This window comes from Aquarana catesbeiana, linkage group LG02, assembly GCF_042186555.1.
Source record: "Aquarana catesbeiana isolate 2022-GZ linkage group LG02, ASM4218655v1, whole genome shotgun sequence".
NCBI classification, from domain to species: Eukaryota; Metazoa; Chordata; class Amphibia; order Anura; family Ranidae; genus Aquarana; species Aquarana catesbeiana.
In genome coordinates this window covers 658,123,735-658,136,657 of record NC_133325.1, presented here as the reverse complement: position 1 = coordinate 658,136,657, position 12,923 = coordinate 658,123,735, and the positions used below count along the sequence as shown (strand labels likewise).

General features: G+C 44.7%; 1 protein-coding gene across 1 annotated transcript in view; it reads right to left on the bottom strand.

Moving 5' to 3' along the window:
* MKS1 (MKS transition zone complex subunit 1) overlaps window positions 1-12,923 on the bottom strand; it is a 92,328-nt gene that overhangs the window by 23,267 nt on the left and 56,138 nt on the right. The window contains exon 16 of the mRNA XM_073616582.1: window positions 10,479-10,561. Coding sequence (XP_073472683.1) covers window positions 10,479-10,561 — 83 coding nt within the window. The remainder of the gene's footprint in view (window positions 1-10,478; window positions 10,562-12,923) is intronic.

Here is a 12,923-nt window from a genome sequence, read left to right as displayed (position 1 = left end):
CGCCAGCAAGTATTGGGTGTATAACGGTTAAAATGATGCATGACAGATGGGCACCCTGTACAATCTAGTGGTAGCTGTAAATCCTGTGTCCTGGTGTTTAGTATCTAAAGAAATTTTATGAGTTAAGGTGAAACACTTCAGCCAGTCAGAATGGGGAATAGGATGATGAAGCTCAGAGTCCCATGCCTGGGCATAGGAGGGTAGACCTTGGGATGACCCTGACAGGAGCAAGGAGTATAGTTGAGAGACCACGTGTAACGGGGGGTCCTCTTGTAAAAGCAGAGATTCAAATTCTGTAGGTTTAGCTTGTAGCCTTGAAAGGGAGGGAAACGTGCATATTTACGACAGGGCCTGCCGACGCTGTAGCCATTGGAGTAAATTAGTGACTGGTGGCATGGAGGCACGTGTCGTCATTAAAGAAGGGTCTGCCTGAAGAATCTGAGCTAGTCTCCTATGGTTCCAAGTCCCAAACCTCGGTGTGTGAAGTGCTGGAGGAAAAACCGGGGTCCCAAAAAAAGAAGTCATAAGGCCTGTAGAGAGTGATAGGTGAAGAGCAGATTTTGTACGATCCCATAGATGAAGAGTCTGTCGAGTGAGATCAGGAAGGCTTGAAAACCTCATGCGGTTGACTGGTAAGGTCCAAGGAAGAGCACGGAGATAGCTTGGGCTTAAGTGGCTCTCTAACTGGACCCATAACTTAGAAGATTGGTGATGGAACCAATCCAGGATTCGTGTAAAGGCTGCAGCTTTATGATAGAGAGCTATATTAGGAACTCCTGCCCTGCCCCAATGTTTTGAAAGAGATAGAGTTGCGAATCCAATTCTCCAATTCTCTATGAATTTAGAGAACACCTGACGTGAAGACCAGAGGTATGAGTTAGGAAGAAGGAGGATAGGGACAGTTTGGAAAAGGTATAGAAAATGAGGGAGAACATCCACTTTCTGTGTGTTCACGAAAGTCTCTTGGTAGCATATACCGAGAATTCCGCTTTAGTTTTCTGGAGGAGTGGGAGAAAATTTAAGGAGAAGAGTTGGGATGCCTACATCGGTATCTGTATCCCCAAGTAGCGGATAGAGGTAGATCCAGTTTTTAAGGGGAAAGAGGTTCAAATTCACTTTAGGACTGTTGGTGGGATGGAAAGATTTATTCTGACTTGTTATAACTAACTTTAAAGTTGCTGACGCTGCCAAATCTTTTAAATTCCGCCAAGATCGAGGGGAGGGAGGTTAGAGATTGCGTGACAAACAGAAGCAGATCATCTGCGAATAGGGCTAGTTTATTGTGAAAAGGACCCACCGAGATGCCGCTTACAGCTATGTTTTGGCGTAAGGCCACTGCTAGATGTTCCATTGTAAGAACAGAAGAGGGGTGATAAGGGGCATCCTTGTCGCATACCGTTGTGAATAGAGAACACAGGGGACAGAGAACCGGTAATTCTGATTTCGAGCCGAAGGGGATTAATAAAGAGACATTATTCTTGAGACCATGTGTGGGCCCAAGCCTATCTGTTGTAGGGTTAAATGAAGAAACCGCCAACTAACCTGATCGAATGCTTTTTCGGTGTAGACTGTAAGAAGGCACAAGGGGACATCGTGCATGCGAGCGCAATCCATCAGCAGGAGGGTTTTCAGAATGTTGTCTCTGACCTCTCGCGCCACTCATGAAACCGACCTGATCTAGGTGAATCAAGCGGGGCAGTAATGGCTGTAATCTATTGGCAAGTACCTTGGTGAAGATCTTCAGATCAACGGCAATCAAAGAGATTGGCCTATAATTTGCGCAATTAGAGGGGTCCTTGCCAGGTCTGGGAATGAGAGATATATGTGCCTCAAATTTTTGAGTAGGGAACCTATAACCCTTCTTTAGAGTTTTTGAACACTTTGGTCAAAAAAGGATACAAAAGGGGAGCAAATTGTTTAAAGTGGAGTTCCACCCACTTTTACAACTCTTCAGCATCCCTCACTAAACTGTGCACTGTAAACGAATTGGATATTTTTAATTTTTTTTTCTCAGCACCTACTGTATATCTGCTGTATTAATTTTTCACTTCCTCCTCCCTGGCCGTGGCCCATCGCATCATTTCCTGTTTGCAATGCCTTCTGGGAAGGGGCGGCAACTTCCTCTGACACTGCCGTTGCTATGGAAACCTGACCTGAAACCTATTACACTGCTTGTGCTGCACTGAGCATGTGCGAGATCTGCAAGGATGAGATCCAGGAAGAAATACAGTCTGGCTTCAGATGCCCACACTTAAGATGGCCACGGCCTGCTGTAAGTTTATAAAATAACAAACTACTGCTATAAACTAACAAAACAGACCTTAGTTTACAGACTAACTTTACTAGAATACAATAAGCTTGTGTATTATAGGGGTATTTTTATTTAAAAAGTATAATTTCGGCCGGAACACCACTTTAAAAAATGAACGTCGAGGATATCTCTGAGGGTGAGCAGAGAACATTGCCATAGGGGCCCTGTATATGCGGTATGGAAGTGGAAGAAGATTGTTTAGGGTGAAGGGTACGGGCTAGTGGCCGACTGCATTTGTCCCAAAATTTGTATTGATGCAGTGCTAGCTTATCAGCAAAAGCACAGGCAGGTGATTCATATAGTTCTCAAAGTTGAGAATGGGCTGAAGAAACTACCGAGTGAGTTTCAACTGTAGGAGAAGGTTTGTGTGCGGTCTCTAAATTCTTGAGGTTTTGTACGGCGGAAGCTGATCGTTCCTTTTTCATGCGTGTGCCTATCTGGATGAAAGCCCCTCGTAAGATGGCTTTCAACGCTTCCCATTGGATAGAGAGCGAGGTAGAGTCCATAGCGTGGTCTGAGAGGAAATTGGATATGGTCTCTGAAGTACAGGTGATACACGTCCACTCCTTCAAGGGAGCAGAAGGAACCGAAAGTGTCAAAAAACAGTGGAGTGGTCAGGCCAAACCATAGTTTCAATATCGCAATCTGAGGACCAGTCCAAGTAACTGTGATTCATTAAAAAATTAATCAATACAACTGTAGGAATGGTGGACAGGAGAATAATAGGTATAGCTGAGACTTAGAGAATAAAACCCTCCATACATCAAGTGCATGTCATACAATGCCCTTTTCACAGTTTTCAATTTTTTTCAATTCAACCTTAGATTTTTGGATAGGTTTATGCTATCAAACCATCTGTTCTAGTATCTGTTGGAGCAGGAAGGGGTATGATTAGATTGAAAATGTGTCTCCTGAAGGAGGAGCACATCTGCCCTTTGTATATGTAAGTGGTAAAGAATTTGTCCGCGTTTAGAGGCGACGTTTAGGCCATTAACATTGTACGAACAGAATTTTAGTTTTGGGCGAGAAATCCTTGTTGGGATCATTATGGAGTATCGTACAAGAAAAAGGGAAGAGGAAAAATAAGAATAGGTAAGATTATGAGAAGAGGAAGAGTCCTAAATTGAGACTAGAGAAAAGGTAAAGGGACACTCCAATAAGAATGTCACAAAAAGAACTCTAAGTTGCTAGCGGGGGCTAAGCAGTGTGTGAAATATCACAAATCAGGCACTAATCATGCCTATCCTACTTAGGGCGTGAGGTCAAAGTAAGAAAAATCAGAGGTGTGATCCCAACACCACAGCAGGCATGAACACATTACAAAGAATATGCTTATATACCACATGAATCTACTTAAAACAACTACCGTAAAAAGGTATAATATAATGAAATCTACCATTATTTAATAGAGTAAGAGCACATCAGATGGCACATATCCCCAGGAGGACACAACAAGGAGCAACATAGTAAAGTAAAGATTTTTTTCCCCCTCTTTCCTTTCCCTTCCTGTTCCTTCTCCAAGAGGTCTCCAGGGAGTAATACCATAAGGGCTGCGGCCTATAGTAATAAAAAGCAACCAGGTACTGCGCAAGGGTCTTTGGTAAACCTTACTGCATAATGAACGGGCAGGGTCAGCAAATAGTACATTAGGTAGATATATCAATTCCCGTACCTGCATCCTAAACCAGGTATATGTGTGATAACGGGAGTTAGGGTTAGTTATACCTCTTATTGGAGGTTAACGGATCTAGATCCACAATGACGTAAGACAAGATGTCAATGGATCAATGTCAAATGTGCCCACCCCAAATAAAAATATACATAGATCAGCAGCCTATTACTTATGATAATGAAAATTCCTCAACAAATACTGAGAGGCCTCTTTGGAACCCAGACCACCCGTGCCTATTAACATGCCAAAAGGCAAGGCAGACTATATACGGGGGGGGGGGGGGGGGGGGGGGCCTTAAAGGTCAGATTGTAAGACCAGTCATTTTCTTACTCCCAACCATGAGGGGGGAATATTATCAGAAGGTTAGGCAGTCGGGGTCCAAGCATGGTTGGGACAACATTCCAGTGAGGACCTTAATGCATTTCTCCCCTACCCCCTTAACTCTATAGTGCCTGCGGAGGGTTGAATAAATGCTTGTAAAATAAAAGTCAACAGTGTGCTAAGGAACAGGAAAAAATATCACCCCTTCAATAGTGAGTAGCCCAAAGGGCAAACCCGAGTATGGGGTGTCTCTGTAAGCCTGTCAATAGGATGTGGAAGGAGGAAAGCACACAGCTACACATGTAGGTATCAGGCAGGAAGGACATATCAGGCCTCCGGTGACAGCGTTCAGCAAAATCTATCTTCAGTGGACTTGGATCTGGACCTAGGCCGGCGATTTTGTTGTGAAAGAGAAGCATTGCCTATTGGCCTGCAACAATCATCTGGAGGATCAAGCATCTTCGGGACGCTGATAGGGTCCTGATTGAGGAACTGGAAAAATTCAGGAAGTTGATCTGGATCTGATAAGACATATTTATGGTCCCCTCTGGTCACTTTGATGCTGAAGTGATGGCCCCAGGTGTAGATAGTGTCCGCTTGACAGATAAATTAGAGCAGGGGACGGACCACCCGGCGCATGTACAAAGTGTGATGGAGGAACCATCAAAGCCCACTGGACCTAGGCGCCACGCTTTACGCATTATTTCTTCCTTCAGCGTATAGTAGTGGACCCGACAGAGCACGTCTCTGGGACGATCAGCGCGGTCCCCTTTTAGGTCCTCCAACTCTATGGATTCTATCCAGTTCAATTGGTAAGTTAGTGTTTCTGCCTAAGACTTGGTTGAGTATTGCAAGGACCGTTGGTTTTAAGTCAGTACCTGCTGTCGCTTCTGGGATACCTTGGAGCCGAATGTTATTCCGGCGGCTCCTGTTCTGGATGTCATCAATGTGGAGCTGGTGTTGGTGAAGGCGATGGAGGTGGGTGGTGGATATCTTTTCCAAGGCTAATATTCTAGTAGCATGGTCCTCTTGAGTGAGCGCTATAGCTGACACCACAGTTTCTGAAGCTGAGACCTGTTGCTTTAAAGCTTCCAGCTCTGTGTGGAGAGAGGATTCCATCTTGGAGGCCCATGACTCAAAGCCAACATGGAAAGCAGAGAAGAAAGCAGTAGTTGGAGAGCCAGAGGATCCCTCTGGTGCTGGTGGAGGAGCAGCAACTGAGCCATCCCACGTGGGAGCAGCTTCAGAGAGTGCTGGCTGGGCTGTAGAAGTCAATGACTCCGTGGGAGCAGTGTCACTGAGCTCTGCTGCATCAGGGCATGCGGATGAAGCCGCTGGAACGGAGGAGCCAGACCGGAGCTTGAGCGGGGTCCGGCTCAGCACCATATTGTGCTTCCCGTAGCGGGAGTCCAGCGGGGTTTGGCGGAGTAGGTATCGATGATTATACCCCTGCTGTAGATCAGCGGGGTCAGCGGCATGGGAGGCAGGTGCAGACATGAGGATATGGGCGGTGGATGAGCTGAGAAATAGCCTGTGGGACCTGGGAGAGCACAGATCTCAGTAAAGCGCATCTTCAGCCTTCCATTGTCAGCTATGCCCCCCCCCCCCCCCCCCCATAAGTGTCCTTATATTAAAAGTCAGCAGCTACAGTATTTGTAGCTGCTGACTTTAATGTATTTTTTTCCCTCTGGCTGGAACTTCTTTTTGAAGGCTCATGCACACTGCAGCTCAAGCTGTTACAGGCATTTGAGCTTTTATTTCAGCTTCATGAAAGTCTGTACTTTTTTGGGCTTGTTTGCATGTTTTTCTTGAGCTTTTTTGAGCATAAGAGTTTTTTTTCCCCCCATGCTCTTTCGTGCTTTTTCACATGTTTTTGGGCACTTGGGCGTCTTTTCTGCTCGAAAGCTCCTCTCAAAAATGCGAGTTTGGTGGGAGGTTTTTTTCTGCTTGTAACAGCATATGCCTGTAAACTCCTGAAAAAGCCATAGTGTGCATGGACACATTGGTTAACATGGAGGAGAGTTTCCAGGTAGAAAAAAAATGAGAGCTCAAAAAAGCTCAAAAGCCTATAGGAACCACTTCTTTGAGCTACAGTTTGCATGAGCCCTAAAAGCAAGTTAAGCTATGTTTAGTTACATAAACCTGCGTTTGCGTTTCTAATCAGATTCTGGACAAACAGAATTCTATTTTTAGATTTTTTTTTTTTATCTACCTAAATGAATTACACTATTGAAAAATGATTACATACATTTTGATAATTTCCTTTAAAAACACATATAAATGCAGGTCTGACACCATCAATGTGAATGAGACCTAATGCTCCCTGCTGAGCTCTAGCTATACAAACCAAGATTTTTTGGGGTTTTGCAGATGTTTTGGTTTTGTCTGTTATACCTTTTATGTTTTGTAGCTTATCCTATAGTATATTCGGATTAAGGGTTCAGTTATTCAGAAAAAACTTGGCTTTTAGCTTCGCCTTCAGGACGACCATCAGGAATAACAAAAACAATCAGTTTTTCATATGAAAGTTTTGGCTGAGAGGTAAATCCACACATCACGAACTACATGCACTTAGCTTAGAAAAATTTCCTTTTGGTGTACTGGAGCCAGACAGAGAAATTAAACAATATCCTGGATGAGTTGAAAGGCTGAAACACCTTAGGAAGGAAAAAGGCTCTAGGTCTTAATACCCCCCCCCCCCCCCCCCTTTGTCCTTGTGTAGGAAAAAACAGGTTCTTTACAGGAGAAGGTTATCAGCTCAGACACATGATAGCAAGAAGAAACGCAACTTTGTGGGTCAGAGTAAGGGGAAATATCGCTAATGGGTTCAAAAGGCAATCTCTGAAGTGCCAAAAGAGCCAACTTTAAATCCCACAGAGTAAGAGGTGGTTGTACAGAAGGGTTCACATGAGACAACCTGTACAAAAGTCTAACCAATGAATGGGAGGCTAGCAGTCTTTGGAATAGGATGGCAATGGCCAGGATTAGCCCCTTGATGGTACTCAAGATCAAATGCTGACCCAGACCTGATTGCAGAAAGATTAGCAGTCCACCCACAGAGTATTTCCTGGGCTGAAATCTTCTTTCCTTGCAACAAGTGAAGTAAGCTTTCTATGTGCAATGGTAGACCTAGCTTTTAACAGGGTGGTAACTACTGAATTAGAAACCTGGATCTAGACACTGCCTGCTGAGGAAGTCCAACTGCCAGTTGTCTATGCCTAAAAACCTAAACGCTTGGAGCTTCAGAATGTTGGCAAGATTCCTCCAGCAACCAAGTCCCCTGAAGTGTCAATGTGTACAGGTTTTCCTACTGGAATCTGCTGTTCTTAAGATCGTTACTAAAAAATAAAAAATTGTAAAGCGCTTGGAGAGACATCAGGGAGGTGTGACGGGTAAGGGAAAGGGGTAACCGGACCAGCATTCAAGCCAAAAAAAGTTAAAGATAAAGGGCTAAAAATAAAAAGTCCATATGTTAAAAAGCCCATAGGATGCAAGAAAAATCCTAATATAACTGAATCCCAGGAACTCTTTATATGAAGGAGGCCAGCTGTCAGAGCAAGAAGCAACTCTACAAGCAAACATACAGAGAGACAGCAGCATCAATCTGAGTTTAGTATTAAAATATAGACAATTTAATAGTGAGTTACAAACTCGCTGCAATCAGTGTAATCCTTAGGTCACGGCCCCGCTGGTGGATTCCAGGGCTCCAGGGCTTATGGGGAAGCATGAAAGCTTTGAACGCACGCCGCCACAGCTCCTGCCTCTCCATCCGGTGAAGTCTCACCTGTCAACCCCCTGTGCTTCCCCATGAGCCCCGGAATCCACCTGCGCAGTAATGACTGCAGAATACACTGACCGCAGCAGTCCAGACTTGTGTAGTGCAGGGAGGTCATGCTTGACATCTGCCAGACTACCTTTTATCTTGTGAGTTGTTAATATACTATTGAATTGTCTATGTTTTAATACTAAACTCAGATTGAAGCTGCTTCTCTCCTTCTGTATAGAAGGATTTTCATAACTTCTGGACTGGATTTCTGAGCCATCTGGCCAATAATAGCTTGGTCTTCGGAGTCAAGTGAGTCTGGCTAGAGACTGAACCAATTTGTCTCACGAAAACAGAATGTTGTGTTGTAGGGGGCTGCAGTGGAGCTGAGCAAATGGAACTGTCTCAAAAATGGGGCTACCAACAAGCCCAAAAAACACATGCAATATTGCATAGTTGGATGACTCCTGAACTGTAGAGTCCAGTTCTGGGAAAGCAGATATGGAAGTTTCTCCTGTGGATGAAAAAAAAAAAACCCTGACTTGACCTGTGCCTAGGTTGAGACCTAGATACCCTAGCCATTTGTGGGTTCCAGTAATGATTTCTGAAAGTTCAGGGTTCAAGTAACCCTTTTGAAGTTCTTGACTGTCAATAGGAGATCACTCTGTTATCCCACAATAGGAATACCCTGGAAGCATAATAGGGCTAGCATTAGGGCCATCACCTTAGAGAAAACTCAGGGTGCAGGAGACAGACCAAATGGCAGGGCTACAAACTGGTAGTGTCGTGCTTCCACAGCAAAATGGAGGAGCACTGTAAAGATGGGGACATACAAATACGCAACCATGATGTCCACAGAGTCTAGAATGTTTCCCTGACAGAGGGAGATTATGACAGACCTGGTGGGTTCCATGCAAAATTTTTGGACTTAAATGAAGACATTTTAAGAATAAAGATGGGTCAAATGCCCACTTTGGTTTTTGAACAGTAAAAGAGGTTGGAGTAAAAAAAACCTTCCTTCCATTACAACAATGGCGATACTACTTGGCTCAAGAGATCTGAAAGATCAGAATTGAGGTCTGCAAGTCTCATGCCAAAGGGGAGTTTTCTGAAGGTTTGAATAATTAAGAGGCCCGAGTTTGCTAATGAACTGGGCAGGCCCTTGGCTTGGGTCTGGCCTTGAAGGTTCAGGCTTGGGAATAATGAAAGTAACTTTTCTTGGCCTCAGGAGGGGAAGTAGTCTTTCTAGTTTGTGGCTTGGGCTTCTTTTTCTGGGGCAAATTAGTACTTTTACCCCCAGTGACATCCATTATGAGGGAGTTCTAAGAGGCACCAAAAAGACATTCACGATCAAAATGAATGCAGAGCAAGCATATTTACATTGCTGTTCCGCAGACCAACATTTTAGCCAAAGAATTCTGCACATAATCACAGACAGGAGACTCATTTGAGAAATAGTGAAAACAAATCTTTGGAAAGAGTTTCCAAAAGCTTGTCATTGGGATCCCTAAACACTGGTGCATCCTCAACCGGTACGGTCAGTGGATACTGGTTTGTAAAAGCATTTGGCGGACTGAATAGTTTATCTTAAGGAGTTTACCTGTCTTTGTATAGAACAGGTTTAAGTAATGTACCGGAAAATTTTTGCTGGTCTTGGAGTCCTTCCAAGATCCAGACTAGTAACAGTACTAGTAGAAGTGGTGGCGGTTCTATTTTTAGAGTGACAGATTGAAATAATAAGAACCAATATGGTATCATTAAGCCTGGGAACTATGGCAGGTCCTTCGTGCTCCTCAGGAACAAAATCATCCATCAGAGATTCGTAAGACTATTTATCCGAGAAAACTTCAGCAATAGAAGGCTCAGAGACCATTACAGCTGAAGGTACTGTATATTTTGGGGTTTTAAATAAGATTTGGGCCAAAAATGCATGTTTTACTTGCGCGTGCAAAGAAAAAATAAATGCTCTGGCAGTAAGAGAGTTAAATAAGTCATCTGTCACTAGTGCTGCATTTTTGGAACTAATTTATTGGGGCAATTTAAAACATTTGTAGCCACTCTCCATTAGCGGAACTATTTGTCAAAGATGTGCACCCACCCTTGGGCTCCTGAAGCTGGATGGGCTAGGCTGCTTTTCCGCCATCACTGATAGGGAAGTAGGAGTCAATATACTTTTTTGTATGCGTGTAGGGGATTTCCAAGACCTCAAACTACAGGAGCTAGCAAAGGTTTGTCTCCAAGATACTCATGTAATGACCCCACAGTGCACGCTGTGAGATGATCCCATCATCCACCCAGCTGCAGTTACTGAATATCATTACACTACTGGGATCCGCAAAGCACAAGTAGACTGCAGTTCTTATTTATCTTTTGAATCACAGATATCTCCTGTATAAATTGCTTACTCTTACCTTGACTGGTGTATAGAGTGAAAGCGAAATGTCACCTTGCCAGTTGTCTCTGTTCTGAATCCAAAGCGACTCAGCCGCTCTCCCTACAGGAAAATGGTATTAGAAAAATAGGATTTTTTAAAACAGCTTACCTGTAAAATCCTTTTCTTTCGAAGGACATCACGGGACACAGAGCCACAGTAATTACTGATGGGTTATATAGGTATCACTGGTGATTGGACACTGGCACACCCTATCAGGAAGTTCAACCCCCTATATAATCCCTCCCCCTTGCAGGGATACCTCAGTTTTGTAGCCAAGCAATATAGTGTATTAGAAGAGGGGTGGGACCTCTGTGTCCCGTGATGTCCTTCGAAAGAAAAGGATTTTACAGGTAAGCTGTTTTAAAAAATCCTATTTTCTTTCTCGAACATCACGGGACACAGAGCCACAGTAATTACTGATGGGATGTCCCAGAGCAATGCTACCTGAGGGGGGGGGAACCACGACCAAGTAGGGTGCAATCAGACCTGAGGACCCTGTACTGCTGCCTGCAGCACACTACGCCCAAAGGCGATATCCTCATGCCTTCTCACATCCACCTGATAGAATCTGGTGAATGTATGAACTGAAGACCAGGTTGCGGCCTTGCAGATTTGAGCCATAGAGGCCCGGTGATGCACTGCCCAAGAAGCACCAATAGCCCTTGTGGAATGTGCCCTGATCTGAAACGGAGGAATCTTCTGTTTCAAACCGTAAGCTTGAATGATCAACTGTCGAATCCATTTAGAAATGGTAGCTTTTGACGCTGCCTGTCCTCTATTGGGACCCTCTGGCAGCACAAACAAAACATCCGTCTTGCGGATCTGAGTAGTTGCCCCTAGATAGGCCTTAACTGCTCTTACTACATCCAACGAATGTAGAGATCTCTCTTCCGGAGAACAGGGATCTGGAAAAAAGGAAGGTAGAACAATGTCTTGGTTTAAATGAAAATCAGAAACCACCTTCGGTAAAAAACTAGGATGAGGGCGTAGTACCACTCTATCCTTGTGTATAATCAAATAAGGCTCCTTACAGGAAAGAGCTGCTAATTCTGATACTCTTCTAGCAGAAGAGATGGCCACCAGAAAAATTAATTTCCTTGTCAACAAGACCAAAGGAATCTGACTTATTGGTTCAAAAGGCTGTTTCTGTAACACAGCCAGGACCAAATTCAAGTCCCAGGGGTTTAGGGGCGCTTTAACCGGAGGATTAAGACGCATCACCCCCTGCATAAAGTTTCGGACCAAAGAATGCGAAGCAAGTGGCCGCTGAAATAATACTGATAAAGCAGAGACCTGGCCCTTGATGGTACTCAAGGCCAGCTTCATCTCTAATCCCATCTGTAGAAAATCAAGGATTCTACCTATGACATATTTCCTGGGATGCCAACCTCTGGATTCACACCAGGTTATATAAGCTTTCCAGACTCTATGATAAATCATCCTGGAAGCTGGCTTCCTTGCATTAATCAAGGTAGATATGACAGGACCTGAGAGCCCACGACTCTTCAGAACGTGGGTCTCAATAGCCAAACCGTCAAATTTATCGTTTGTAAGGCAGGATGGAACACTGGACCTTGAGATAACAGGTCTGGGCGTTCCGGTAGTGTCCACGGGGAACCTACCGTCATCCTTACTATTTCTGCATACCAAGTCCTTCTGGGCCAAGCGGGGGCCACCAGAAGTACCGACTTCCTTTCCTGCCTGATCCTGCGAAGGAGTCGTGGTAGTAGCAGAATAGGCGGGATGCGTAAATCAGTGAGAACCGATGCCACGGAATCACCAACGCATCCGTCCCTCATGCAAGAGGATCTTTTGTCCTTGCCACAAATCTGTCTATCTTTTTGTTGAATCTGGATGCAAAGAGATCTACATCTGGAACCCCCCATCTTTGGCATATGGCCCAAAAGACGTCGGGATGCAGAGACCATTCCCCTGGAAGTAACTGCTGGCGACTTAGATAGTCCGCCTGCCAATTCTCTATTCCCGGGATGAAAACTGCCGATATGCATGGCACATGCATCTCTGCCCAGACTAAGATCTGGTTCACCTCTTTTTGAGCAGCTCGGCTCCGGGTGCCTCCCTGATGATTGACATAAGCCACTGCTGTGGCATTGTCGGACTGGATCCTGACCGGACAACCCTGTAGCCTGATAGTCCAGGCTTTTAGAGCTAGATGTATCGCCCGGATCTCCAGAATGTTGATGGGTAAGGTCCTCTCTGTCTTGGACCATACTCCTTGGACCGCAGCCTGTTCCAGAACTGCTCCCCAACCTGACAGACTGGCATCTGTTGTTACCACCGTCCAGGTAACCGGTAGAAAGGATTTCCCCTTCTGCAGGTTTTCGGGTATGAGCCACCAATTGAGGCTCTGACGCACCGCATGCGACAGGTGCATCGGAAAGTCTAATGCCTGAACCTTCTT